This window comes from Miniopterus schreibersii, assembly GCF_964146895.1.
Source record: "Miniopterus schreibersii genome assembly, chromosome: 12".
In the NCBI taxonomy this organism is placed as follows: Eukaryota; Metazoa; Chordata; class Mammalia; order Chiroptera; family Miniopteridae; genus Miniopterus; species Miniopterus schreibersii.
The window spans coordinates 49,492,109-49,518,977 of NC_138112.1; the positions used below are offsets into that span (position 1 = coordinate 49,492,109).

General features: G+C 46.4%; 1 protein-coding gene across 6 annotated transcripts in view; it reads left to right on the forward strand.

Moving 5' to 3' along the window:
* Positions 1-26,869, forward strand: part of NELL1 (neural EGFL like 1) — a 618,076-nt gene that overhangs the window by 289,555 nt on the left and 301,652 nt on the right. For all 6 annotated transcript variants that reach the window (XM_081154971.1, XM_081154973.1, XM_081154974.1 and 3 more), the window contains exon 13: positions 13,717-13,842. In XM_081154971.1, the coding sequence (XP_081011097.1) occupies positions 13,717-13,842 (126 nt within the window). The remainder of the gene's footprint in view (positions 1-13,716; positions 13,843-26,869) is intronic.

Below are 26,869 nucleotides of genomic sequence, written 5' to 3' on the forward strand. Positions count from 1 at the left end.
AGGCAGTAGTAAAAGCAATCAAGGTAGAACCACGCTTCTGACCACGCTTCTCACTCTGAACTTAGTTTTTAATATCTGAGCTGTTCATCGCAGGTCTCATCTATTGCTGTGCGTGTTATTTATCTGTCCTGCTATCTACTCACCCAATTATTTATCCTCAATCACTTGTGTTCAAATGTATTTGGCCCATGTTTGATATTAGGCGCTGTGTGTGCTGGTTGTTAAGAAAAATAGAAATGTGAGACAGCCCCTGTGCTTGAAAAATCAGGCCAGTAGGGGGTGGACAAATGTACAAACAGTGATGAGATGGTTTAACTTCACAGAAGGCAGGTCCCAGGCGTTGAAGAGGTTCGGTGGTTCTCAATCAGGGTAGGTCCTGAGTCAGGAGTAGGAATAGGGCGCCGTGGGGGACCCAGTGGAAGGACAGAGGATGGGAAGGCAGGCTTTTTTGAGTGGAGTGAAACTCAAAATGGGCTCTAAATGATGAGAATACATTTACTAAGAGGACAAGTGAGTATTGTGCCCCAGGTCAAAGAACACTGTGAGAGGTGGCACCGAGGAGTCCAAGGTGACCTGACTGGTCTCTGTGTCTGTTCCTTTAAGCATAATATAGCGTCACCATTTTCCTGGCTCAAGCCTGTCACTAGGGCTTAGTAGTTCAGGATTTTGGCCAGAAAGACTAGAAATGTTCATGGGGAGTAGGAGGGAAGAGAGTAGGGTGTAGGGGCCCCTGGGAAGATGGATGAGCGGAAAAGAGTGAGCACTCTGAAGCTGACTGCCTGGCCTTGGGTCCTGGCTCTAGCAGGTCTTAACTGTACAGTCTTAGGTGAGTTACTGATCTCTTCTGTGCCTTGGTTTTCCCCATCTGTAAAATGGTTTGAACAGTGAGCCTACCGCATAAGGTTTCGTTGGGACTAAATGAGTAAACGTGCGTAGAGAGCTCAGAGCAAGTGTCCGGCACGCAGAAGTACTGTGTGCTACTATCATCTGCCTCCTAGAGAAAATGAGGAACATTGAGCAGCTCTCAAAAATAATCCAGCGAGAGTATTTCTGCAAAATAGGGATTTTTGTAGAAGAGGAAATAGACTGTGAATATGCCCAGGGTCATAGCAAGGTGCAGAAAGAAAATCAGCCTCCAGGTCTAGTTACCATGCACAGAGCTGACAGCTGGCGAACATAGTGCTGAGCAGTCAGTGGGAGGGTTTGGCACCTGGGGGTCCCAGGAATAGGTCTAGGGTGAGAGAGTACCCCAAAATGAAGGAGGAGCTAGGGCAGACCCAATGCGGAAGCCAAAGCGGGAAGGCAGATCTGTCCAAAGGAGTCTGGTGGGATCAGAGCAGAGCGGAGGCTGCCTGAGGCGTAAAACCTGTTTCCTGGGAGGTACGGGAGCAAGGGTAAGGCGGCCGTGGGGCTAGTAGATGTTTAACACTGGCTCAGGATCAGTGGAGCAGGAGGCATGATTTGTGGAGTTTGCTGAATTCCATGGTTTAAATACTCCCGTCGAGTGATCAGTGTTGAGTCACTTACTGTGGATTTGGGGAGATACGTGCAGTCGGCCTTCGTGAGCCCCTCCAGGCCAGCTGCAGCACACCGCTGAAGGTAAGGTCCAGGCGGAGACGCCGGATGCCGCCCTGTAGTGGTCATCCTTGTTACCCACAGATTCCATCTTTCACCCCTGGGTGGAGCCCTCCTGGGAGTTATTTAGGTACCAAGATGCAGTCACCTCAGTTCTGCCTCTTCCTTGGCCAAAAAGGACTCCCTGGCTTTCAGTTTGGTTCCCCAGCTAAGGATGCTCTGGTCAGCTGAACACCTTTATTAGGCCTCTGGTATCGCCTGGATCATCCCCTGGGCCTGCTGGAGTCACAGCGCCCAGATGGGCAGGCATTCCTGCCGCCTGTCTCCCGCAGACCCCCCTTGCAACCCTGTTCTGCGTGTCCTTCGAGCTGGTTCTCCTCTCTGCCTGTTCTTTTTCCTCCCCCCGCGCTGCGTTCTCCGCAGCCCCGTTGCCTGTAAGCGCCCCGCATCCACAGGCTGGCGCAGGACGCCCCGCCTCGGCTCCTTGGGCAGCTCTGGGGGCATCTCTCCCGGAGCCTGGGCGGAGGCGGCATTTTCTCTGAGACTCGGTGTACCTCGGAGCCCAGACGCAGCACCCGCTTCTCCAAGGCAGCTTCGCCGCGTCTAGAGTAATTTCTTCCTTCCCCATAAAAGCCTTTTCTCTTTTGAAGTCCCAGCCATCTGCTCATACACCTGCTGTCCCTTCTAATGGCGGTCAGTGACAAATCTCCCGGCCAGCCCCTAGCCCTTGCTCACTGAGGCTCCCGCACCCGCCGCTCAGGCTCCTCCACGCTGAGCGGTGCTGTCACCCTGGGCCAAGGTCCAGCCTCGAAGTTTCCTCTTCGGGGCTACAACCACCTTCGCTCCCGTATCACCTCATGATTGTCTTGACTTTGCCATCACTTAACTGCTCTGCTCCTAAAGCCACAACCTGCCGTCCCTCGGTGGCGTCCTTCGGCTGGAGCTGGCGCCCCACTCGCCCCTGCCGCCGGACTCGGCCGCACTCCACTCGCGCTGCGCGTAATGTGGCCACCAGGGCGCCCCTGTCTGACCCCCCCACCGCGTGCTTCCAGAAGGATCTTTTCAAAATGCATCCGTGATCATGCCATAGTTTAATACACTTAAATAATTCTGTTAATTTACCCACTCACTTATAGATCTCAGATGTGGAAACCCAAGTTCAGAAGCATCTTGGGTAACACTAACCGGTAGCAGAGCTGGGATTCGAACTGAGACCTGTCACATTTTGTCTAGCTATGTGGCCTTCAGCTTCTCACGGGCATACCTGCTTTCTACTCCCCTCAGGGATGAGAACAGAGGTTTGGGATTATTCCCCAGCTCCCATTGTTTGTTTGTTTGTTTTAAAAAAATACAAACATATTGAGATACAGTTCACATAACATACAATTCACTGATTTTTAAAGTGTACAAATCACTGGTTTTTGGTATATTCCACTATTTTACAATTAGTGGTAGAATATATATATATATATATATAGCATAAAATTTGCCATTGTAGCCATGTAAGTATATGTTACCCCACCCCCTCCCCTCTGACCTCTGTCCGTCTGTTCCATGTGTCCATGCCTGTGGTCCTCCCTTGTTCGTCGGTTTATTTTGTTCATTAGATTCCACATATGAGTGAGAGCGTGTGACACTTGTCTTTCTCTGCCTGACTTATTTCACTTAGCACAATACTCTCCAGGTCCATCCATGCTGCCGCAAAGGGTAAGAGACCCTTCTTTTTCACAGCTGCATAGTATTCCATGTGTGTAAATGTACCTTGATTTTCCTTTCCCAACTGTAGGGAAGGCAAGAGACCATCGTAGCTTCTACACTTTCACTGTGTTTTTTGATTGGTCTCACTCACAGCTCACGAGGAAACCTTGGTCCTTTTTGGAGGCTCTCAGTGGTTTTGCTGGTACTACCGGCTGAAGTAGGGTTCAGACACTGGTAGACTCATATAGGCTGGGGCACAGTCTGAGGCCAAAGCTGCTTTAATCACCTTTCACCCAGCCTGGGTCTCTCCTTGTAGACACTCAGCATCAGTTTATGGATACTCTCCAAGGTCAGAAGTGCCACGCTGGGAAGAAAGTCACGGAGTGGTGTCTTATGGTGCTTTTTCAGTGCCAGTTAGAAATTAGTATGCTGGGGTTCTCAATGGCACAAAGAGATGTGTTAGTTTATGACAGTACTGTTTGACTCTGAAATTGAGCCCCTCAGGGGGAAAAACACCCTAGCATTGATTTTCAAATATCTGACCTAGTTATACATGGAAAATACTTTTCAAAAATATCAGAAATCCAGCAACTAACTGCTACCTTATGGTGTCTTTAACCTTGTGTGAGAAGACTCCTTTGCTATGCACAGGATGACCAAAAGGTTATTTGAATTTTTAATCTGCAAACATTTGATCTGGCAGGCAACATGTTTGTTTGACACACATCTTAGAAGATGATATAAAAATCCATTTCATCAGGCAGCTGAGAAATTTAAAGGGTTATTAGACAGGGTAAGGCAAAAGGCGGTTTACATTGTGAGTACATGAAACACAGTTTATTCTTTCCTTATTTATTAATTATTGTATTATTTTCCATATGAACAACTGTAGGCCTACTTCGGCCCCGCCTGTATTCATGAGTTTGGGCTGCCATAACAAAACACCGTAGACTGCTTGGCTTTAACAAGAGAAACTGATTTAGTCACAAACCTGGAGGCTGGAAGTCTGAGGTCAGGGCTGCCAGTGTGGTGGGGCCCCGGCGAAAGCTCTCTTCCGAGCTCGCAGGGGTTGCTTCTCCCTGTGTCCTTACGTGGTGGAGAGAAAGCAAGAGCAGGCTGTGTGGTGCCTCTTCTCTTAAGAGCAGGAATCACGTCGTGAGGGCACCGCACTCATGACGTCATCTGCATGTAATCATCGCCCAAAGGGCCCATCTCCAAATAGCATCGCATTGGGAGCCAGGGCTTTAATACATGAATCTGGAGTGGGGGTGACACAGTTCAGTCCGTAGAAGTCACGTAGGGTCCTCCCATGGTTGTCTGACTGTTTTTCCCGCTTTTCTTCTGTTTTTTTGTCTTCTTTTCGCTTTGCTTTACTTTTAATTCCCTTCTTGCCCTTTCCGTTCTCTTGCCTTCCCTCCCCCCTTCCCCTTTCTCCCTCCCCCCTTTTTTCCACCCTCCCCTCTCTCTTCCTCTCTCTCTGCCCCTTAAAGATCCTCGTGACGACATGCTTTAGGGCACAGGCGTCCGCGGGTTCAATCTGATAGGCAGGTATGTTTTCCTTGGTTCAAAACGTAGAAGGGTAAAGGAGGGATGAATGGTGATGGACCAAGACTTGACTTGGGTCGTGAACACACAATACCGTGTGCAGATGACGCGTTGTAGAATTATGCAGCTGAAAGCTGTATAAATCTGTTAACCACCGTCACCCCGATAAATTCAATTAAAAAACCCCCGAACCTCAGCCTCCGCAGAAGGTAGATTCCAGGTTGCCTAGGGCTGGGGAAGATAAGGAATATGGGGATTAAGCGTAATATATAAAGGGTCCAGGTTTGTTTCTGAGGTCATGAAAATGTTCTAAGATTCACTGTGGCGATAGTTGCACATATTTGTAAATATCCTAAAAACCATTGAGTTGTATACTGTAAAAATGAGTGAGTTGCGTGGCGTATAAATTATCTCAATAGAGAAACAAAACTCAAAATGTCTGACAGAAACAGAGCCAATGTTTTTTAAAATTTAAATCAGTGCAACTTCTCTAGAAAGATCAAAGATCTGGCTCACTGTCCCTGAGAGGAAATGCCGCAGGGCGCAGAGTACAGACTCGGGGCCAGGCTGCCGAGTTCATGTCACCTCCTAGCTGTGCGACCTTTGGCAGTTTACCATACATTTCTATGTCCCCAATTTCTCACCTGTAAATTAAAGATGATTATGTGTAATATGCGCCTCCTAGAGTTATGATGAGTGTTAAATGAGTTAATGTATGTAAAGCACTTAGAACTATGTCTAGCGCAGAGCAAGTGCTGTACAGGTGATCTCTCGTATTGCCCCTTCTGGCATTATTAATCTTGGGCTCCAGTTTCCTTCAATTGAAGCTCTTTCTATTGCCTTTTTGCCACTGAGGCTTCTTGTCACTTTCCATGTATCATTGGCCTTGTGCTGTGTTTTTTTTCCCTTATAAGAGAGAACTGTTTCTTTGTTCTTGGAAGGCGAGGGGAGAGGGAGAGGTATGTTTTAAGAAAACTAGAAACCCCTTTATTTGTGGAAGGGACTTATTTTGCACCGATATTGTCCACCCAGCTCCTGCAGGCATTGCTTATACTCCTAGCATCTATAGGCATTTGCCTTTTTTCCCCTTGCTTTGGGAAGAAGGCTGTAGTTGTAGAGAAGCATGCGACTTTGGATAAAGCACGGCTCCCAGAGCTAGAAGACCTTGATTCTGTGCCAGCTCAGTGACGATCTGGGTACCTTGGGCCTCTACTTCTGTATTCTCTGGGCCTCTATCTTTCTACCTTCGAAAGGGCATCATCTACACCTTGTCTGTTTCACTGGATTTTTATAAGTGCAAATCAAAGATCATATGGGCTCTGACTTTCCAAAATGTTCGGTATGACACAGATAGAAAGTATTGATAGTTCTTATATGACAAACTACTTTCCAAGCCACCGTGTTTTTATGTAACTCATGAGTCCTGCAGTCAGGAGATTGAAGTCTGGTACAATTGCTCTGCAATTTATCTTATTAATTCATGGAGACCTTGCCCGTTGGTTTTGTATGCATATCTGTTTGCTCGTCATAGCTGCTCGTCATTTGCAAGGTAGACGCCAGCTCAGTTGCCACAGGGACCCAGGAGCAGTGTGAAGACTCAGGCCATCTTGATAGTATTCTCCAGGGCCTGTGTCTCGGGAAAGGCAGTTGGATCATCTTCAAGCTCCTTAAAACAGGAGGAGACGGGGCAGTTCGGGAGACACTGCTTCAGAGGCTGGCAGGCGTTTATGATGAGCGGACAGAAACACGTAAATGCATCAAGAACTTTAGAACCTGGGGGCTATCCTTATGCTCTCTGGTTCAACCCCCTCATTGCGCAGATGGGAAAAGCCGATGTCTTGAGACGAGAGGTGACTGCTCAGTGCTATAGGTCGCCAATAGAAAGAGCAGGAGTAGAGCTTGATTCCTGACTGTCCGTCCAGTGCCCCTGGCCCAGCAGTCAGAGTAGAACAGGTTTGCTTGGAGCCACAGGGCCTGGGTTAAATTCTAGGAGCTCTACATGTACTTTCTGATGCCGGCCATGGGATGGTTGGGAGTAAGGAGATAAGATGCACACAGTATTTGGCACAAAGCACGGTCTCAGTGAATATTGGTTCTCCTTTCCCACTTTGTTTCCATTATAACTGTACACAGGGAGTGGGGCATGCCCCCTGGCCAACCTCCAACCCCACCTTCCTGGTCCTACCCTCCTTGGGTTGCCTTTCTCTAGACAATTCTTACGACAAAGCCTGAGTAGATCACATCATTTTATTAAGAGAATTCCTTGCATTTGCTCCCCTCTTTGCAGCCAGGCCCTGCTCTCTAATTTTAACGAGGATAATGCCAAATGAGGGTCCGTGTGCTGAGGATTCTCTTATGCAGACGGAGGCTGGTGATACGTGAGGAATCATTATGCCCCATCAAGTTTCATTTTAAAGTCCATAAGTATACCTTTTTAAAACAAAACAAACTTCCTCACCCTCCTGGAGAGGGACATAAATCTTGTATTTTTATTACCTCAAAAGACCACCAGAAGATGAGCTCTAATATTTCAAAGATGACAAGCAATCTATACGAATGAATCGCAATTGGAGCCCCATTATACTCGAGCTGATATATGCTGCAGTGGGGTTTATAGGCGTTTCTCCAGCAAAATAAAAAACAAACAAACAAACAAACAAAAACACCCCACAAAGATCCAGGCCTCTTTGTCTCTAGTTTCCAGTCCTGTAGGAGGCACTCGCTAGTCTTAAGCAACCCGAGGAGAGACCGTGTCAAGCTGTGGGTTGCAGCCGGGAGCAGAACGCTGCTATCCGCCTGGGAGCTGGGCCACCGGAGCCTGAGGCGCGAACCCGGTAAGACTGATTGGGAAGAGCGAAAGGAGCAGAAAGGAGCAGAGGTGCGCGGTGTAGCGCTGCCATTTCACAGAGTCTTGTACCAGAGCAGATGTTATGAGCAGCGCTGCACAAGGACATGGAAGTTGGAGATGGAATTGTTTCCATGCACTTTGCAGCAGCATCAGCTGTATCTAAAAGTCACAGGATTGAAACACTGTCGAGGGCCAGAACTAGCGCAGTGAAAACAATGCCAACTTTGCGGTCAGACTGGGTGGGCTCGAACCTAGGCTGTTACGTTTACTGACTCCGTGCCTTGGGTAAGTGACCTAATAGTCGGTGAGCCCCAGCTTCCTCATCATGACATGGGGATACCTACGTCCTACAGTAGCCAAGAGGAATGAATGGAGGGACGAGATACTACCTGTAGAGCACGGGGCATAGTGTCTGATCTGTAGAAATCGCAGCTATTTATTGAGTATTAACCAGGTGCCAAGGGCTCTTCCTAGTTTTACCCCAGGAGGACACGTGCTGTTAGCCTCTTACTCGCCCTGGTGTCACTCTGTGCCTAATGACGAATGGGTTTTAGAAAAATCCATTCATCGTTTCAGTAGATGTCATGTAAATTGTGGTTCTTAGAAAAGCTTCCTGTGCTTCACCTTTATCTTGAGCCTGGACTTGAGTGTGTTTAACTTCCACCTTGAGGTTCAGCCCAGGGTTTGGCCGCTTCTGGCCTCCTGGCTTTTGGGTGAATATCCCCCTGGCAGGGACCATTGTCAGAGAGAGAGGGGCTGGCTTCAGGCGGAGGGCCATCGCCACCTGGGCCAAGGTCCGGTGGCTTCTCAGGGCTGTGGTTATAAAATCCTCATTGCTTTGGGCCAGCTCAGCTTCCTTCTCTCTGAGCATCGTTTTTTTCTTTCATTAGGGGGTTCTGTTTTTTGTTTGTTTGTTTTTGTAATAATTCATTACCTTTCAGAGTCTTTTGTCTGGGAACAAAAAGCAGCATCTGTCCTCGGCTCATTTTTAAAATCTCTGTTGTTCGCTATTTCTCAAGATTGTTTTCTCAGGATAGCCCACCTCTCTGACGATGTTAATTCTGTTTTGATTCTCTCTATAATCAGGCTTGCTTTTGAAGCACTCTTGAGTCCCATTGAAATGTCTGCCGGGTGGTGCCTTTCCCTGAGGATGGAGAGGCACTCACACCATGCCCGTCCGCACCCCCGTCCCGCAAAGGTGGAAGTTGTCGATTTCTTCCTTTCTTCCACTGCCTCGTCTCCCAGGGCCCAGCTGGGTGGCCCCTAACACTTCCCTCCCCCCTCCTCATTTATACCAAGAAGCAGCTTTTCTATCTGGTGGTTGCATGATAGGGGATAAATAACAAAGATAAGGTTGTGACAGTTTAATTTTCTGGTACATTTGTCAACTTTTCTGCTTTATTTTGGTGCTGTCTGTTTCTGGACTGCCACCAGGAAATCATCAGATATGCAAGAGCTGAAATGACCAATGGTGTGAACTGAAGGCAGACCCACTCAAAGGCACATCAGCGGGGCAGCAAGGATATGTTGCAGGGGGTGTGGGGTGGGTGGTGGCCTGGGCGACCTGCGGAGAGCAAGAGTTGGATAAACCTATGTGAGAAATTCTCACTGCAGTTTTTCTAACCGTCCCCTCGTCTAGTTTTTGAAAACATTTTTATTCAACGCCTTAGAGTCCTGCGAAACAAGGAAATGGCTTGGCTGTTGGAATGAAAATTCGCTTGTTATAGCCAAGTAACTCCTTCAAATCTAGATGAGGCGGACACCTCTCAGCAGTTAGGCAGCGGCCTCGGGGAAATGAGCCAGGGTTTCCCTCCGGGAGCAGCTGACAAGGGTCCATGACAGGGAAACATTCATTGTAGTCAGCAGCTTGGTTGGCAGCTGAGGCCCATGGGCTGAAGATTGAATCGCCTCTAAGGCAAGTCCTGACTAGTTTCTCATCTTAAAGAATGGCTGGGCATCCCAGCAGAATGAGACGGAGTTCAGCGTAGCTGTATCTCTGTGAGTAAAATACCAACGTGATTTAGCCTTCAGCTTGCCCTGCTCCCATCCATTCTCTGCACTTCCGCCGAGTGATATTTTAAAAACAGAAATCGGATTGTGTCACTACCCTGATTAAAGTCCAGACTCCTTCCCAGGGCTTCCCAGGCCCAGCAGGGTCCGGGTCCAGCTTATCTTTCCAGTTTCTTTTTAAATAGGCCAGATTCCTTTCCTCTAACGCATTCTCAAACATTCTTCTCTGCCTGGTGTGTGCTTCCTCCCCGCTTTACCTGTTTCATTTTGATTTCAGGTCTCAAATGAAGCGGCACTTGCACAGAGAACCCTTCTCTGACCCTCTAAGAGGAGGTCAGATCCCCCTGCCGAAAGGCCTTACATTCTCTGCAGAACTTAGCAAGCTCTCCTCAATGCTGCAGCAGGCTGTGAGGTCCGTGATGGAATTTTGCTCACCCGTCTTCCTTGGGGTTTAGTAGAGGGCTAGTTAATGGTCTTGCCCAGTCATAGAGCCAGGCTTAACTTCAAAAAGGAGGGACCAGTACTATTGCATTGTGCGCCCCGAAGGAGGAATACTGGTATTTGATGAACAACGCTAATGCCGATAACTCCCTGCAGTGCCTGGCTTCTCTTGGTGTTCCCCGGCTCTCATAATGACCCTACAGTCCTATGGAAGACCTTGTAATCAACAATAACTAAATCACCTCCAAAATCGTAAGGTCAAGCACACTACCCTATGGCTCCATTTCCTAATTTTCCAGCTCATGCACTCTGATATCCTCACTATGATAAGTCCTTGCCTTCATCAGGATTTCTGCTGAAATTTGGGTTCCCCGGGAAGCGCCCTCTGAGATGGAGAGTGACAGACAGGGACGTTTATCAGGGAGTGCTACAGGGGCGGACACCTGTGGAGGAAGGGAAGGGGGCAGGAGGGGTAGCGGGGCGAGTCGGCTCAGTCCCATCGAGTGCTCTGAACCTGGGCGAGTCCTTCACAATTGTCCTGCGTTGACATAACCAGGACAACCAGTCTTTATAGTAGGCGGCCCTCAGGATGGGAGTGTGACTTGGGGGTGAGCTCTCTCTTCAACCAAGGACAGTTTTTCTAAGAGGCTAACAGCTGGAGATCATTCGCAGGCAGTACCCCCATTAGCTGGGAGCCCAGGTTCTTTAGGGCGAAGGAGACAGCAGACAGCGCAGCACAGGGTCCACCGTAACGTCCAGCCCATCTCAGCGGCCCACCTTCACGCCCTCACTGCCCTCCCTAAAAGCTGAGCTTCCTCAGCGGCTCACTGTCATCACCCCTTTTCTTATACACTCAGTTCCCTTGTATCTCTCTTTACCCATCATATTTGCCTAAAAACTCATCTCTGGATATAACTTTCCAATGACCCTGCGCTCGTCTCAGCTATCTGAATGAGACCGAAAACCCCACGTGGCCGTGCTGACTGCTCTCACATAAAACTTACGACCACAGATCAAAAGTGGCTCCTCAGCCCACCCTACTACACACCCAATAAATTCCCTTTTCCTCTCCCCAGAATGACTTTTTAATGCCTCCTCCCTTGTCCTCAAACGTCCAGCGCCTCCTCCCTCTCCCAGTTCCCAGAGGTTACCCTCCCTTCAGATTTCACTGAGAAAATAAAAACCAGCAAAGGACTACTTCACTCCCCACCCCCATCTCCACGCCTTCCCTTGCCTCTTGGCCTCACTCTCATTGTCAAGATGACCGGCTCCGTCTGTGCCCTGCAGTCAGCTCCTTGGGCTGTGTCGGGGCTTTGCTCCCGCAGAGACCTGCTCTCTCACCGCGTCTCCCTCTCTCTTCATGCGCATGGGGTCGTTTCAAGCAGCACACAAACAGGCTGCGATCGTTTCCATCTTTGAACAAGGCCCTTTCTAGTCTCCAAGTCTCCCCAGCTTCTACCCTGTTTTTCCTTCTGCCTGGTTTTTCTGTCTGTCTCCTAGTCCGTTCTCTATTTAACCGGCTGCGTGCAGGCTTTGGCCCATTCCTTTCCCCACGCTTCTCTTATGAGGTCAAGGTCAGCGGTGACCTTCGTGCCAGCTCTCATGGTGAGTTCTGTCTTTACGTTATTCACCTTCGTAGCAGCAGGTGACAAATGTCATCACGACTCCTTTCCTGAAGCCCCTTTCTTCTTGACTTTCACGATAGCCACTCTTCTGTGATGCAAAATGTTGAAGGAATGCGGGGGCCAACTTGTAAAGAATTCTAGTGCCCCCGACTGCCAGAAAGATCTAACGTCCATCTCGTGCTCCTGCACAGTGACCGTCCTATCTCAGACTTCAGGGACAGTTCCCTCCACACCCTTGCTTGATGTGATCTTACATAGTTTTTATATTCCTGCTGTCCATTTGTTTTTGTTATGCATTGTCTTGGATCACTTTTGGAAGCATGTGATATTGTGCAGGTAGGACACTTTGTTGATTGCAATGAATTATTTCACTAATTTCTACCATTTTTTCTTCTGTCATAGTTATGGAAGTCTTGCTGAGTCTCCAAGACCTCAATTACCCCACAACAACTTTTATTTATAGGCTGACAGATCTTTGGCCTTGAAAAGAGTATCTACTTTTACTCCAGAATGAATAGATAAATGAGGTTCCTAGTGACTTGAGATAGCTGTTTTTAGTCTCGGTTTCTATACAGGAAAGAAGGGCAGCAGGATTTCCATGACAGTCTTACTAGTAAGACTGTCTTTGACTAATTATAGTTTTCCAGGTGCTTTCATGAAGTAAATCGTAGTAAATAAGAGATTGACTTCTGAGTTCAAATCTTGGTTATAGCATGTTCTAACAGGAACATTGTGCCACACATTTAACTTCCCTGAGCCTCAGTTTTCCAGACTCTAAAATGGGGGTGGTGCTTTCCTTCACTCATGGAATTGTATGTGGATTAAGTTAGATAATGCATAGAAAGACATAAAGCAGGAGGTTCCTAACCAACCCTTCTGACAAGCTGATGAGGATCCTGGGACTCAGGGTGGTTACATGGAAGCCACAGGCTGACCACTAGCGGAACCAGAGCAAGAACTCACCCTTTCTCTCTTGGGTTCCTGTGCTGGGTTTATAGCGTCCCGTCTTCCTGGCCATCACACACGAATAGTCGGAGTAAAATGAACATGAAGTCATTTTTTATTTATTTATTTTTTAAAAAAAAAAATATCTTTATTGATTTTAGAGAGAGGAAAGGAGAAGGAGAGAGAGATAGAAACATCAATGATGAGAGAGTCATTGATTGGCTGCCTAGCCTGCAACTTGGGCATGTGCCCTGACCGGGAATCGAACCCCGATCGCTTGGATCCTAGGTCGATGCTCAACCGCTGGGCCATGCCCGGCCGGGCTAGATTCATTTTTTAAAAACAACCTCCAGAAAGGGCTAAACTCTGTACTTAAGTTTGTAGGTTATTTTAATTTTGATCCTGGAGAAAGCAGGTGATGCTCTGACCTCCATTCTAAAGAGAACAAGATCTTTTTGTCGCACCAGCCGGTTGTTGTATCACACGGGATGGATCTCCGGGTCAAGGGATGAAAGGCGTTCATTTGCATCAGACAACAGCTGCTATCTGTATGCACAGCACATGGGAGAAACTGGCCACACCGTCATTTTGTGGCAGATGGATTAAGGCGCGTCTTAGTAAGACACACAAGCAGGGGGGATGGATTCCCTTGATCTTGCTGATGACAGCGATACCATGTGCAATGGATACCTAATAAATATTAATTAGTGTCAACTGACTGGGCACATCACTATTTGATTTTGGACGTTAAATCAAGGCCCCTCCATGGTGAGAGATGAATCCTAGTAAATCCAGTCTTTATATTTCTTGGGCTTTTTTAACTGTTGTGCTGTACCATGCAACTTTTTGCTCAAGGTTGGATCTAATGCACCAGCTGGATTTGCAGTTAAGCTTTTGCGTTTAAGGCATCTTGCTTCCTCTCTTGGTTTCAGTGGGCGCTCGTGTTTTCTAATTGCACTGGAAGGTAATTACACTCTGGTTTAATTGTTGGACTAACCGTGATATTGCTCCTTTTTTTCTCTCCTTCAGATATCGATGAGTGTGCTGCTAAGATGCATTACTGTCATGCCAATACCGTGTGTGTCAACCTACCTGGATTGTATCGCTGTGACTGTGTCCCAGGGTACATTCGCGTGGACGACTTCTCCTGCACAGGTGAGCAATAGGAAACTGATTCGGCCGTTCTCTGCACCGAGTCTGTGCTGTTCCACTGAGCATCAGGTGCACTGAGTACTATTTTTGCCTAAATAGTCCTTCTCTTGCATTATTTTACCCTCAACTTTTGAGGAAAAAAGTGATAAAGATATTTTATCTGCAAAATTTAATTCCACTCCCAGCATTCCTGCCCGTGTGTGCACATGCATGCCTGGGTGCGTGATCTGAGGCTGCCTGTAGGAGCGCCGAGGAACTTAGAGACATCAGTTCTACAATGTAGCAAACTGGTTTCCTTCCATGGCAATGAGATGTTTTTGTATATAAGCAAGTGTCCTTTGTTCCCCCATTGGGAAAGGCAAGGATTAAATTAAAGGAAAAACAGGAGTACCTGGTGGACAGGGATTGGTCATTCCTCCCTCTTGTCCCTATATCCTGGGCTGTCAGTACTGAACTGGGACTCCTGGGACTGAGGTGGCCCCTTTGTGTGAGTAATGCTGGCTTCGTGGGGCATTTGGCTTAGGTTCCAACATGCTTCCGGTCATGTATACGGAGTCATGAACAGTTCATTGGTTAAGGGCAGTCGAAGATCGAGTCTTTCTTCTCTTGGTCAAACGTCATTAAATGAGCAATCAAACCTGTAAGGAAAGGGCCCTTTGAACACAAGGTTTTAGTCATGCTGTACCTTTCCCGACTCCTGCATCTTTCCCTTCATCCTGGTAACCTTGGCATATAAAAGCTGAATTCTTTTCTCAGATGGAATGCCACTCTTTTCTTCGTGTATTTGATTCTGAGTGACCTTTTGAGAAGAGCAAAAAATATGCAAAAGTTAGGAAAGCAATGTCTTTATGTCCAAATACCTTTGCCATGGATTGTTGTATATTTACAAGTTACTGTTCTTTAACTAAGGGGCCAGTGATCTCAGATTGATGGAGATTTCTGATGGCCACAGAAGGCCACATCTCATTTATTTATCTTTTACATAATATAACTAAAGGGCCTAGAGGAAAAAAAAAAAGAGAGAGAGGGAGAAACCCTGTATACACATCGCATACTGAGATCTAAATATTTTAAGGGGACAAAAATCTTTTGGACCCATAAACAAATTCAGTCTAAAAATCTGTGATGTTATACATGACTATTCTCTGTTCTTAGCAGTAAATCAATGTCTTCACTTTTTTTAACCCTAAGACTTGAAGGAACCAGCGAATACCCTCCCAAGGCCAGCAGCACCCTATCATGCAACTCGATAAACCTTAGTTCAGGCCCTGCTGTGTGGACAGGCCTCGTGGAAATGCCATCAGAATAGCAGCTCTGCTCTTGTTTTCTCAGCGAGGGGGGAAGGCGAGAGCTGGTGCTTGTTGCGTGCCTGGAAGGACAAGTGCTCTGTCTGGTGGTTTATATAGGACCAGATGGAGAATGTATTATTTTAAGAACTAGCTTCCGTCCCGAATTACTTTTAGAAAGGAAACCACTGTGTTGTTTGGAGTAAAAGGCAGGAGGGGGCATCAGTGAACACCCAAGCACTCCTCTCTCCAGCCCCAAAAAGACATGCTGCTCTGCAGGAAAATATCTCCACACACTCACACACACACACACGCACGCACGCACACACACATTTTTTTATTTGTGTGTGTATATTTTGTCTGAGAGGGAACAGAAAAGTTAGAACAAAAGAGAGAAAAGCGAGAGGGCAGAGGGAGGAACAGAGGGCCGGGTGCTGTGGGGGACAGAGGGCCGGTGCCGACCACCCGCGGAAGGCCACCCGAAGGACTTTCAAATATTTAATGCGGTCTTCTTATCGCTTTGCTATATAGTGTGACTGCGAGTCATCCTCTCCTATGACCCTCAAGCCTCTAGCAACGTCTGCCCCCCCTGAGTACCAGGCAGGACCCACCCCCAGTGGGATGCAGGTTCGCACGGCGGACAGTGGAGATGGTGTGGGCGTGAGTGGGATGCTGAGCCCTCCGAGGCAGAGGCAACCGCTGTAAAGGAACCGTTCCTGCCCCTTACCCTGCCCCCAGTGTGTACTCACGCACATGCATCACTGTCACCTCAGCCTCCTCCCAGGAATTTCGAAATCTCCATGAGGGCTTTGGACTTCATAGGTCATAGAATTGGGTGTAAGATCTTTTTCTTTAAAAAAAATCTTCTTTTGATCCCAGATTCCTTCCTACTTACTGCCCCATTTTTCCTGTTTCTACTTATAGCAGAACTTATTTTGTCTGCGGCTATTGCCTTTGCCATTTACTCCCCTCGTGCCCCCCGCAACCCTCTCCTGGAAGACGTCCATACCCCCACTCGGCGGAGGCTGCGTCCGCCAAGGCCATGGTGAACCCCGTTCTGCTCAGCCCAGTGCTCTCGTCTTTTGCGGTCCCTCAGCGGCGTTCAGCGGGGCTGGCCGCGCCTTCCTCCTGTCCACACGTCGCTTTCGTGACCGCTGAGGTCTCACGTCTCCTGATTGCCCTTCCGCCTCTCCGGCTACTTGGGCCCAGCCTCCCGGGCTGGCATTTTGGAGGCTGGAGCTCCCCACGGCCCCGTCCTCCTGTCCATCCACACGTTCCTCTTCGACGCCTTCTTCCCATCCTAGGGCTTCGACAGCAGCTCTGTCAATAACGCTCACATTTCTGTCCAGCTCTGGTCTTTCTGCTGCGCTTCTGAATCATATATTCAACTGGACATCTACACGTAGATATTTCACAGGCACTTTATGTTAAACGCGAATAAGACAAAACTCTCGTGTGTTTTTTCCCCACGCCCACAACCCTCTTCCTCTGCCAGCTTTCTTCATGTCAGCAAAGAAAAGCACCATCTACCCAGTTTTTTGAGCCAAGCAGCTAGGCGTGGGGTCGGTTCCTTCTCTCTCTCTCCTCTGCTTTTAGGCCTCGCGCCGGTCTCGTTGCTGCCACTCTCCGCCCGCGTCCCAAGTCTGTCCACTCTGTCCGCATCCTGTACCACATGGCACTGAGGGTGACAAGGGAAGCGCAAGCAAAATGCAGTAAGACAAAGATGATACACTGTAGAGTTGTAGACCTGAAACCTATATAAATTTATTAGCCAGTGTCACCCCACTAAATGCAATTAAAAAAAAGTTAAAAAAGCAAACGGCTCTCGATCGCCAGGATGGAGTGTTTGGAATGGGCCCTGCAAGCCAGGAGGAGCCGCTGGACTTTCCCGGGCCACGTGGGCATGCGGGCCTGGAGGCCCTTAGGAGTCTCAGTGCGGAGCACGGGTGGGAATGAGGGGACCCAAGGGACAAGCCTTCTCCCTGCAGTTGCGTCTCCTCTGGCCCAGATTCAGGCACTTCCCTTAGGCACTGTCATGGGAAGCTAGCCCTCTGGCTTTTACTCTGGGTCCCGAAAATAAGCCTGTGAGGCCAAATGCGCTGTTCATTCTCTAAGATAGAGTAACCCCCCAACCTCGGTCATTTCTTTATCGGCAGCTCCGCCGCCTTCCCCTAAGCGGTCATTTGCCTGTGTAATAGATGAGGTGGGTGCTGGACATCTGCCGCTGCGTCTTTTTAATGTTTCGTTTCCAGAAGACAGTTCTCTGGGAGAAATTGACAGGCCCGAAGGCACCCTTTGTTCCCCCTGAGTTCCTGACACAGCATTTCTTATTATTGACGTTTCTTATTTCCAAAGATCATTCTCTTCTCTGCCCCAGATTGATTCGCGTCGGCTGCCACCATTTAGTTGGTTTCCCAAGTATGTCCAGGTCATTTTCTTTTCCCATTTTTTTTTTTTTTTTTTTAGCATCACTTAGCCTGACACTTACTTTTCCGAAGTCAGTAGTCATGTTGAAAATTCTCTTTGACCAAAAATTATCGAGCCTGGAGTTAAAGAAAGTGCATCGGCTTTGGTGATACACTGATTTATTGAATAATTGATCCAGTCACTCATTTATTCTTATATCCGATATACAATTATGAGTGTAGGAAACATGGCCATGGAGAGTTGAAGGTTCACGACACAACTTCTCCAAATGAAAAAACTCAAATGTTCATTCACTATCGAAACTGTTCTAATGTTTACCAAATCGATCTCTCTTCAAGTCTTAGGAGACGTTAGATAAGTATTAAGTGTTTAACCCCTTGTAGTTGTGGATCCTTCACAAGTTCCAAAGAAGAAATATCAAAATAGCCTTTCCCAATTCCGTGCACCAGCAGTGGTCCTTTCAGGAGAATTGCGCCTGAGACTGAGAGCCAGGCAGGGTCCCGGAGGGGAGGACAGTGTATCTAACAGGTGAGCAGCCTGGGCTTTTTCCTAGTTACAAGGTGAAAACAACCGTATCTCACAGGATAATAAAGTTCTGAGGGATCAACACTGAGGATCATTATCTAGGACTTAAAAATGTGCTCGAATGTAATTATTAGCCCTGGGGGCTGGGGATTGCCTGTCATAACCATTTCTTATATATGAGGCTCTGTGCTTTCTGGTAGGAAAGTTTCCCTTGGCCTTTGAAAGGGTGAAATCCGAAACGCTTGTCCTCGGACCCTGGGCGAGGATTTGGCCTTGGGATTTGCGCGTGAGTTTAAATCACGTTCTCTCCTGTAAGAGAGGTTCTGAGTTGCTGTTGCTCTTTTATAAGTTTGGAAACAGAGGAATATCTGAAATTGAGGTGCCTGTGGGGGGCCTAATCTCTTCTCTATACCCTTTGGTCTTTGGAATGGTCAACCTGCTCGATTTATTGGTCCCTGACTTGCATTTATCTCCACGTAAACTCCCGGGTTTAGGCTGCTTGATAAGATGTTATCATTAGATACTTGGGCAGCTTTCAAGGAGGATACTTGTGATTTACAATGAAGACGTGCAGCGGTGAGACAGGTACTTGACAGTAATGGGCTAGCATTCATTTTTATGCCAAAAACTGCCCATGAAGGTAAGAAATAAAGGGAACAAGTGAGATAACAAATACCCCATGTGATTTTTATTACCTCGCTAAAAGGATTTTTATTTTCTTGATATTGGCGCGGGTGAAAGCCTGAAGTAAGTATATGTTTGAAATGCTCCAAGCAAGCTTAAAGAGTTGGATATAATCATCTATTAATTTAATGGTTTAAATTAAATACCTGTAATGAAAAGAGGTTTAGGCAACAGTGTAAAGACTTAGGAGTAAAAATTAGCTGTTAAAATTTTTATATGAGTTCCCTGGAAAACGTCTTCCTCCTGAGGTTGGTGAAATACGGGACTCGTTTAACTAGGAGGTCCCGATGTGATCTCACCGAGCTGAGCCACAGAAAGGGAGCAAAAGCAGCACTCTCCCTCCCTGGATGGAGCCTGGTGGCAAATTAGCCCCTGAGTGTCGTCATCTTTCCAACGTGGAGCGTGTAGACTACTTTCACTTCAGTGGAAAGATCCTATATCACATGCTTTAGAATGCAACGTGCTTTTTCCTGGAGAGGTCAGAAGACAGGTACTGATATGTTGGATTAGAAAAGTCAAAATAAGACCTGCACCTTTGGATATTTCCAAACCCAGCTCTAAGTTCTGATGATTGTTATGAGATATTTGCCATTTTTTTTTTTTTTTTAAGAGCGTGAGGCAGGGAGAAGGGTATAGAGAGAGAAACAGAAACACCGATGCGAGAGGGAAGCGCCGATGGGTGGCCTCCCGTAGACGCCCCACCTGGGGATCGAACCTGTGACCCTTGGTGTGTGGGATGATCCTCCCCCCACCTGAGCACCACCGGCCGCGGCTGCCTTTTGCTTTGATCTCTTTGGCTGGGACAGCGTTTTATTTTGTTCCTTATTTTAAATAGTTGACTGGTACTTTCCGTCCCCTTCGGAGGCGGGAGGCGACCGTACCAAGAGCAGGATTCCAGAACCCTCGTTCTTTAGGGCAGAGCGTCTCAACCTTCAGCTTCGGCTGCAATCACTTGGGACACGAATGAGCAAACAGAGCGGTGGAAGCGGATCCCTGCCGTCTGTCCCCGGCGATTTTGCTTTTCACTTGGTCTGGCGTTGTGCCCTGGCTTCAGTGTGTTTGTCGGGATGCCCAGGTGGGCCTCACGTGCGGGCAAGGGCGAGAGCCACGGCTTTCGTAGGACAGAGAGGGCTGGGGAGTGGAGAGAAATCAGAGGGCAATCAGAAGGAAGAAGACTCACCCCCTCTAATTAGACTGGAAAAGGGTGCCCTGGCCCTGGTGGGGGGGTGCATGGGTCAGGAGGGACTGGAAGGTCCAGGAGGAAGGGTCCCGCCTCCAGGCCTGCACTCGGGGATGTGTAAGACTCTGGAGAGAGAAAGCCTGTGAGAGCCTGTGCAGGTGAGGCCTCGTGGGGAGATCCCGAATCTTCAACTGCGACATGACTGCTCTGAGGCCTCCAAGAGCCCTAAAGATAATTGCGACAACTCCATGGTGACCCGCGTGTTCCACGGGCCAAGGACTAGCCTGCTGTCTGTCTCTCCGCCAATATCCCGTCATTTGGAGTCCTCTCCAGCCGTGACATAGCCTGATGGAAGCAGGGCATCCTCACAGTGACCGAGACAGCGTTTCTGCTCCCCGCCGGCCCAAAGGGTAGGTGTTCAGAACCATTCATTAAGTTGAACTGAAGACATTGTAGAAAGATACTTTACATGTTGTGACTGGGCTTCTCCACCCATGAGATGCAAAAGAAACAGAATCAACAAAAGGAGAAAGCAAGAAAATAAAAGACACCTCTAAACGGGGATTGTGGGGTGAAACTTCATGGGATGTTTGGTTTTCCAGGGCAATTTCTGCTTCCTGTATGTAGTCCTGGAAAAGCCAAAGACCATATATTTATTGACTATAATAAGAGTAGTGTTCAAATAATGCTAAGGTGTACTAAATCCAGCAAATATGTCTTAGGGTTGATATCAGTGGGCATTTATTTCCCTTGAGATTTCGGGATGAACATAAGTCTGAAGGCCTGGCCCGGTGTTTGGATTCTGTCGGGTGTAGGTGGGAGTTCTTTTTTATTCCGACTTGTATTGTAAAGGATCCGACCAAATTGCCTGCTGCATAGCAACTAGGATAAACTTGGAACTTGCCCCAGGGTGTTTGTGCACAAACCTATTAAGTAGCGTTGCCCTTGACCCAGATTCATCATAAAAGGCTTGTTAATATATCCGTAAGCTCTGCTGCTGGAGTCATGCATTTAGAATCACAATTAAGCTTTCACATAAAGGAGTTTGATTAGGATGCTTTAGCCGCACTTGCCACATTGTTGCGGCCGGTCTTGCAGCCCTGCTTATGTCCACATTTGGGTCAACACAATGAATGTCCGTTTCTCTGTAGTAACCCAGCAAGCTATCTTATCTATTTCCACCTCAAAGACTTCGTAAATGCATATGTGTAGATATTTCTATACTTTTCTAAGGTATAACGAGGGCGTCTTTGGATTTTGTTTATTTTCTCTAAGAAAATTGAGAATATACATCAATTATTCTTGGAATAGAATGAAAGCCCTAAATACTTGTTAAAATCTGGTGTATAAATTCTATTGGGTGCAAGCTTTGGCTGTGTTGTTTGTTTACTTAATGAATTGGAAAACCATGTACGTTTGTTGTTTCTTCCTCAGTACCCTCTACATTGTCACAGGGTTGATGAAAGATGAAGTGATACAAACTAGGTATATCAGTTCAGATGATTTTATTTGAAAGAATAAAAAAACATAACAACTGCCAGCCGGTGTGGCTCAGCAGTTGAGCATCGATCTAGGATCCAGGAGATCGAGGTTCGATTCCTGGTCAGGGCACAGGCCCGGGTTGGGGGCGTGGTCCCCAGTGCGGGGGGGGGGGGGGGGTGCAGGAGGCAGCTGATCAATGACTCTCTCATCATTGATGTTTCTCTCTCTCTCCCTCGCCCTTCCTCTCTCTGAAATCAAGAAAGACATATTTAAAATAACACAAAACACAACAACTCACCTGACTCAAGTGCTTTAAGTGAAAGCTTATCCTCTGGTGAGAAAAAGTCATGACAGAGAGAGACAGTGTTTCCAGAATTAGTTCATTCGGCTGTTCCATGACACAATGACACTGGCTGTTTCCAACTTTTTACTTTGTGATTTTCGGCATGGTAGTTTGAAACAATCTGGCTTCTTTCATGGTCTCAAAATGGCTGAGGCAACTCCAAGCATTAGATCCTGACTTAACCATTTCCCCAAGTCACACGGGAAAAAATTTCCTTCTTAGAGTGCTTTGTTAAGGCAAGGATAGCTTTAGCAGAAGTCCATCCCCAGCATATTTGTTTTCATGTCTCATGGACCAAAATTGTTTAAAATACTTATTAATAAAATGTATCTTAGAAAGGCAAGCAAAACTACCTCAAATCAAGATTTGTCCCTGAGGCTGAGGCAGGTCCCATCTTGCCTTATAGAACTTGGCTAACTTACATCTGAACAAAATTTGGGTTCCATTGTCAAGAGAAGATGTATGTGTGTATAGATCCACAATTGTAAAGATAACCAATAGCATCTATTATATTCCAAACTTTAAAAACATTATTTCAAGCTTGGGAGTAATTAGAAGCAATGCAATTAGATACTAATTATACTAAATTTATGTATTCGACTCTCTGTGTGTAACTATACAGGTACATATTTACATATATGTCAATCACCCGTTGCTGGAGATGGTTCAGGAAATAGGTACCTTCCTATATTGCTGATAGGAATGTAAATTGATTAAAAAAAAATTCTTGAGTACATTTGATGGTATATATCAAAAGGCCTAGAAATAATTACTTGTAGAAACATCCCAAGGAAACAATCAGTTATAAATACTTATGTGAAATTTTTTGTGTGTGGCCATTTATTCCATTTGTTGTTTCTAGCAAAAGAAACTAGAAGCGTATAAATATGAACTAATGGGAGTTTGATTAAATATAATATATCCATATGTTAGAATACAATGAACATTAAAATCATGTTTTGAAGACTGTTCAGTGTCAATGGAAAATTCTCACCATATATAGTTATGATGAGATTTAAACCAGTATGTATACTCTTTTACAATTAAAATAATAAATAAGTAAAAATTATGAATGAACACACCCGCAATCACACACACCTGCATTCACAGCCACATAGAAACACGAGGGTGGGGAATATTCCCCCAAAAACTGAGAATGTGTGTGTAGATGTTTATACATGATATCTTTTCTTTACACTATATGGATTTTCCCAATTTTCTGTGGAATGAAATACAATGCGATGAATCATCGGCTGTATGTTTTATGATCAGAAACTTCTTATTAAAATATTAGAAAACAGAAAATGCTGGACATAAGTAACATTGAGTTTATTTCTCCAAAGTCTGCTGTAGTCCCACTAAATTACATTTTTTAAAAGTCTATGCCTTGCATCCTTCGAGACATAGATTATGGGTCTGAACTAAAGTGATTAAGAGTGGTGGCTTTGCTTCCTCATGTTCCTGGACACTTGATTGGCCAACATGACAACTGAGGGACACTTTGAATGATAATGCTCCTTTCCTTCTTTGAGCATCCTGGAAGGTGAGCAGGGCCTACCTGCGTCTGGTCCCCAGGTCCTTCCGGCAAGGTTTCCAGATTCAAGGCAGTGAGTCCAGTTCAGTTTGGACTGTGGCCAAGACAAAGAGAACTTCTGAGGGGAGACAGAACAGGAGGGGCATTTCCACAGTAAAGCGACGACTGGGTGAGAATCAGTGACGCAGATTCTCGCTCTGCCTCTGCCACCAGCTCCCTGAATGAGTGTCACCACTCAGCGTTTTCCTTTGGACTTTGAAAGACTGAGATTAGCTCAATAGTTCTCAGAGGAGCTGAGATTCCAAATAAGGTTTCTTTGGAAAAGAGTTCGGCTTCTTTAAAAAAAATAATAACTTGGCAAACGACTGTCTAATTCCTTGATTCTGTAGGAGACGGTTCCTGCCCTCTGGGAGAGAATGGTCTCTTTGGGGGACATGAAATTTACATCGAAGAAGAATACCTTTATGGGGTGCATGACCGAGCTGAATCGTGAGGGCTGGGCAATCAGGGCTGCGGGAGGGCACGGGTGCGGGGAGAAAGGAGGGCATTAACTACCACGCGGTAGAGATCAAGGGCTCCCGCAGGAGGGTGTCTGCGGAGGTTTGATTTTGATGTTGAGTGGGAGACACGGTGTCGGAGAATTGAGAAGTAATGCGGTGACTGGTGCTTTAGAAATGGATCAGTTTTTGTGTCCCTCGATCTAAAGTGTGACCTGGAGGTGACCTCTGTAGCGGTGGGAAGAACAGGAGGCCCTGGGTCCCTGCCCCAACCCCGGGCATTGATTAGTAGCATTGCTTCCGGGCAATGGACACACCTTCCAGAAGCTTGGAGAAGTAGGTGGGATAATATCTGTGAAGGGTTTGAAAGAGGGCTCAGCACGGAAAACGTGCTCAATGAATGTTAGCCGTTGCTATAATTGATAGGTGAGGAATCTGACTTGAGATGCAGGAAGGTTAAGAAATTGTCCAGAAACATAGTCCAGGTAGAAAGTAGTAGAGCAGAGACAGGAATGCAGCCTTCTAACTCCAGAGACTCAAATGCAACCTCAGGGCGCTATTGAAGATGCCTTTTTTTAAAAAAAATTTTTTTACTGAGTTTATTGGGGTGACATTGGTTAATAAAATTATGTAGATTTCAGGTGTGCAGTTCTATAACAGCATCTGTATATTGTGTGTTCACCACCCCAAGTCAAGACTCCTTTAGTCACCATTTATCTCCCCCTTTCCCTCTGGTAACCACCATACCGGTGTTTGTGTCTATGAACTTGTTGTTGTTTGTTTGTTTTTTGCTTTATCCCTTCACCTTTTTCACCCAGCCCCCCAGCACCCCTCCCCTCTGGCAGCTGTCAGCCTGTTCTCTGTATCTATGAGTCTGTTTCTATTTTTTTTTAGTTTATTTGTTCATTAGATTCCACATAAGAGTGAAATCACATGGTACTTGTCTTTCTCCGACTGGCTTATTTCACTTATCACAATACTCTCCAGGTCCATTCATGCTGCTGCAAAAAGTAAGATTGCCTTCTTTTTTTGGCCAACTAGTATTCCATTGCGTGAATGTGCCACAGCTTTAATCCAGTCATCTACTGATGGGCACTTGGGCTGCTTCCAGATCTTGGCTACTGTACATCGTACAGCGGTGAACATAGGGGGCAGATGTTCTTTCAAATCAGTGTTTGGGTTTCTTCAGATAAATTCCCAGAAGTGGAATTGCTGGGTCATTTGGCAGCTCCATTTTTAATGTTTTTGAAGAAACTCCATACTGTTTTCGGTAGTGGCTGCACCAGTCTGCATTCCCACCAGCAGTGCACCATCCCTGCCTTTCCGCGTGGAAGGGCGGTGAGGGGCCAGTTCCTGCCTCAGCCAGAGTGTGCTGCCCAGGCTGAGCGAGTGCTCACAGTGCCCGGAAGGGAATCAAAAGAAGATACACCCTGCGATACTTTTCTTGGCCTCAAGCAAACGTTTTTTGTTTTTTTTTTTGGTAGGTCACAGCTGTGGAACTAAGCCCATGAAGGAATCCAGAGAGCAGTGCCCTCTATCACTTTCTAGGATTTAGAAAACCGACAAGTCATAAAATAGCACAAACATATCATGCTTACCTATCGAAGCTACTAGAGTTTTGCATTTACTCCACTACTCTTTGACTATAATGTATTTTATCTCTTCTCTCATCTCTTATTTCGTCTTGATTCTACTCTTGGGTGTGTTAATCTAGCTTTCCTCCTGGAATCTTATTTTCTTTACCTTTTATATTAGCTTCATTTATGTGTATGCATTATTACCGATGACCAGACCTAACAAGTGATGAGTTAAATGAGAGATTTGGAGTCAAAAATGCCATAAAATAGAGAATAACAAGGCGTGAGGAATTGGAGCCCTGTACACCGTTGGTGGGAATGTAAAATGATGTAGCTATTGTGCAAAACAGTTTGGCATTTTGTGAAAAAATAAAAAATAGATTAAAAATCACATGACCTAGCAATTTTACTCCTGGATATATATCCATGATAATTTAAAGCAAGATCTTGAAGAGATGTTTGTAGTCCCATGTTGATAACGGCATTATTTTACAATAGCTACAGTGTGGAAGCAACTGAAGTTTCCCTTGACAGGTAAATGTTGTATATACATACAATGGAAGATTACCCAGCCTTAAAAGGGAAGGAAATCCTGACACATGTCACAACATGGATGAACCACAGAGAACATTATACTAAATGATGTAAGCCAGTCACAAGACAAATACTGTAGGATTCTACTTATACATATGTGGTACCTGGAGTAGTCAAATTCATAGAGACAAAAAGTGGAATGGTGGCTGCCACAGCTGTGGGGGGCAGTTACTGGTTGTTTCAGTTTTACAAGATGAAAAGAGTTCTGGTGATGGATGCTGGTGATGGTTTCACGACAATACGAATGCACTTAATGGAACTGAACTTAAAAATGGTTAAGATGCTAAATTTTATGTTAGGTGTATTTTACCACAATAAAAACATTGGGGAAAATCTCATCAGGGAAAGATCTCTTCCTGTTCTAAGTCAACTCTAGGAATAACATTTGCATAGCTTTCCTTGCCTTCTAACACACATTGGGCAGCGACTTATAGCTCTTCTAGTGATTTATCCCTTCATTATTTTATTCATTCATTAAGCAAATACAGATTGAGAAATCTTAGCATCGGGTATTTTTCTAGATGTCAGGAACACATCAGTGAATGAAACAGGCAAAACGCCACCATCCGGGGAGCTTGTGTCTCAGCTGAGGGAGTCGGCGGCACAGAGGTAACTGTGCAGTGCGCCCGACGATCAGAGCTGTGGAGAGGAGCAGAGTGGGGCAGGCAGATGGGTGTGCTGGGGGGCAGCGCTGAAACTTCAGATGGGGTGGTCTGCACAGGTCCCGCTGATACGGGGCATGGAAGGAAAGACACGAGAGAAGTGAGGAGCGAGCCCGCTGGTTCTGGAATCACAGTGATCCAGGCCGTGCGAACGGGAAACGGACAGACTAGCCATCCACCCGATGACTCGGATGGCAATGAGCTGGCTAAATCAATGCGCTCCATGCGTTCCTTCTCTA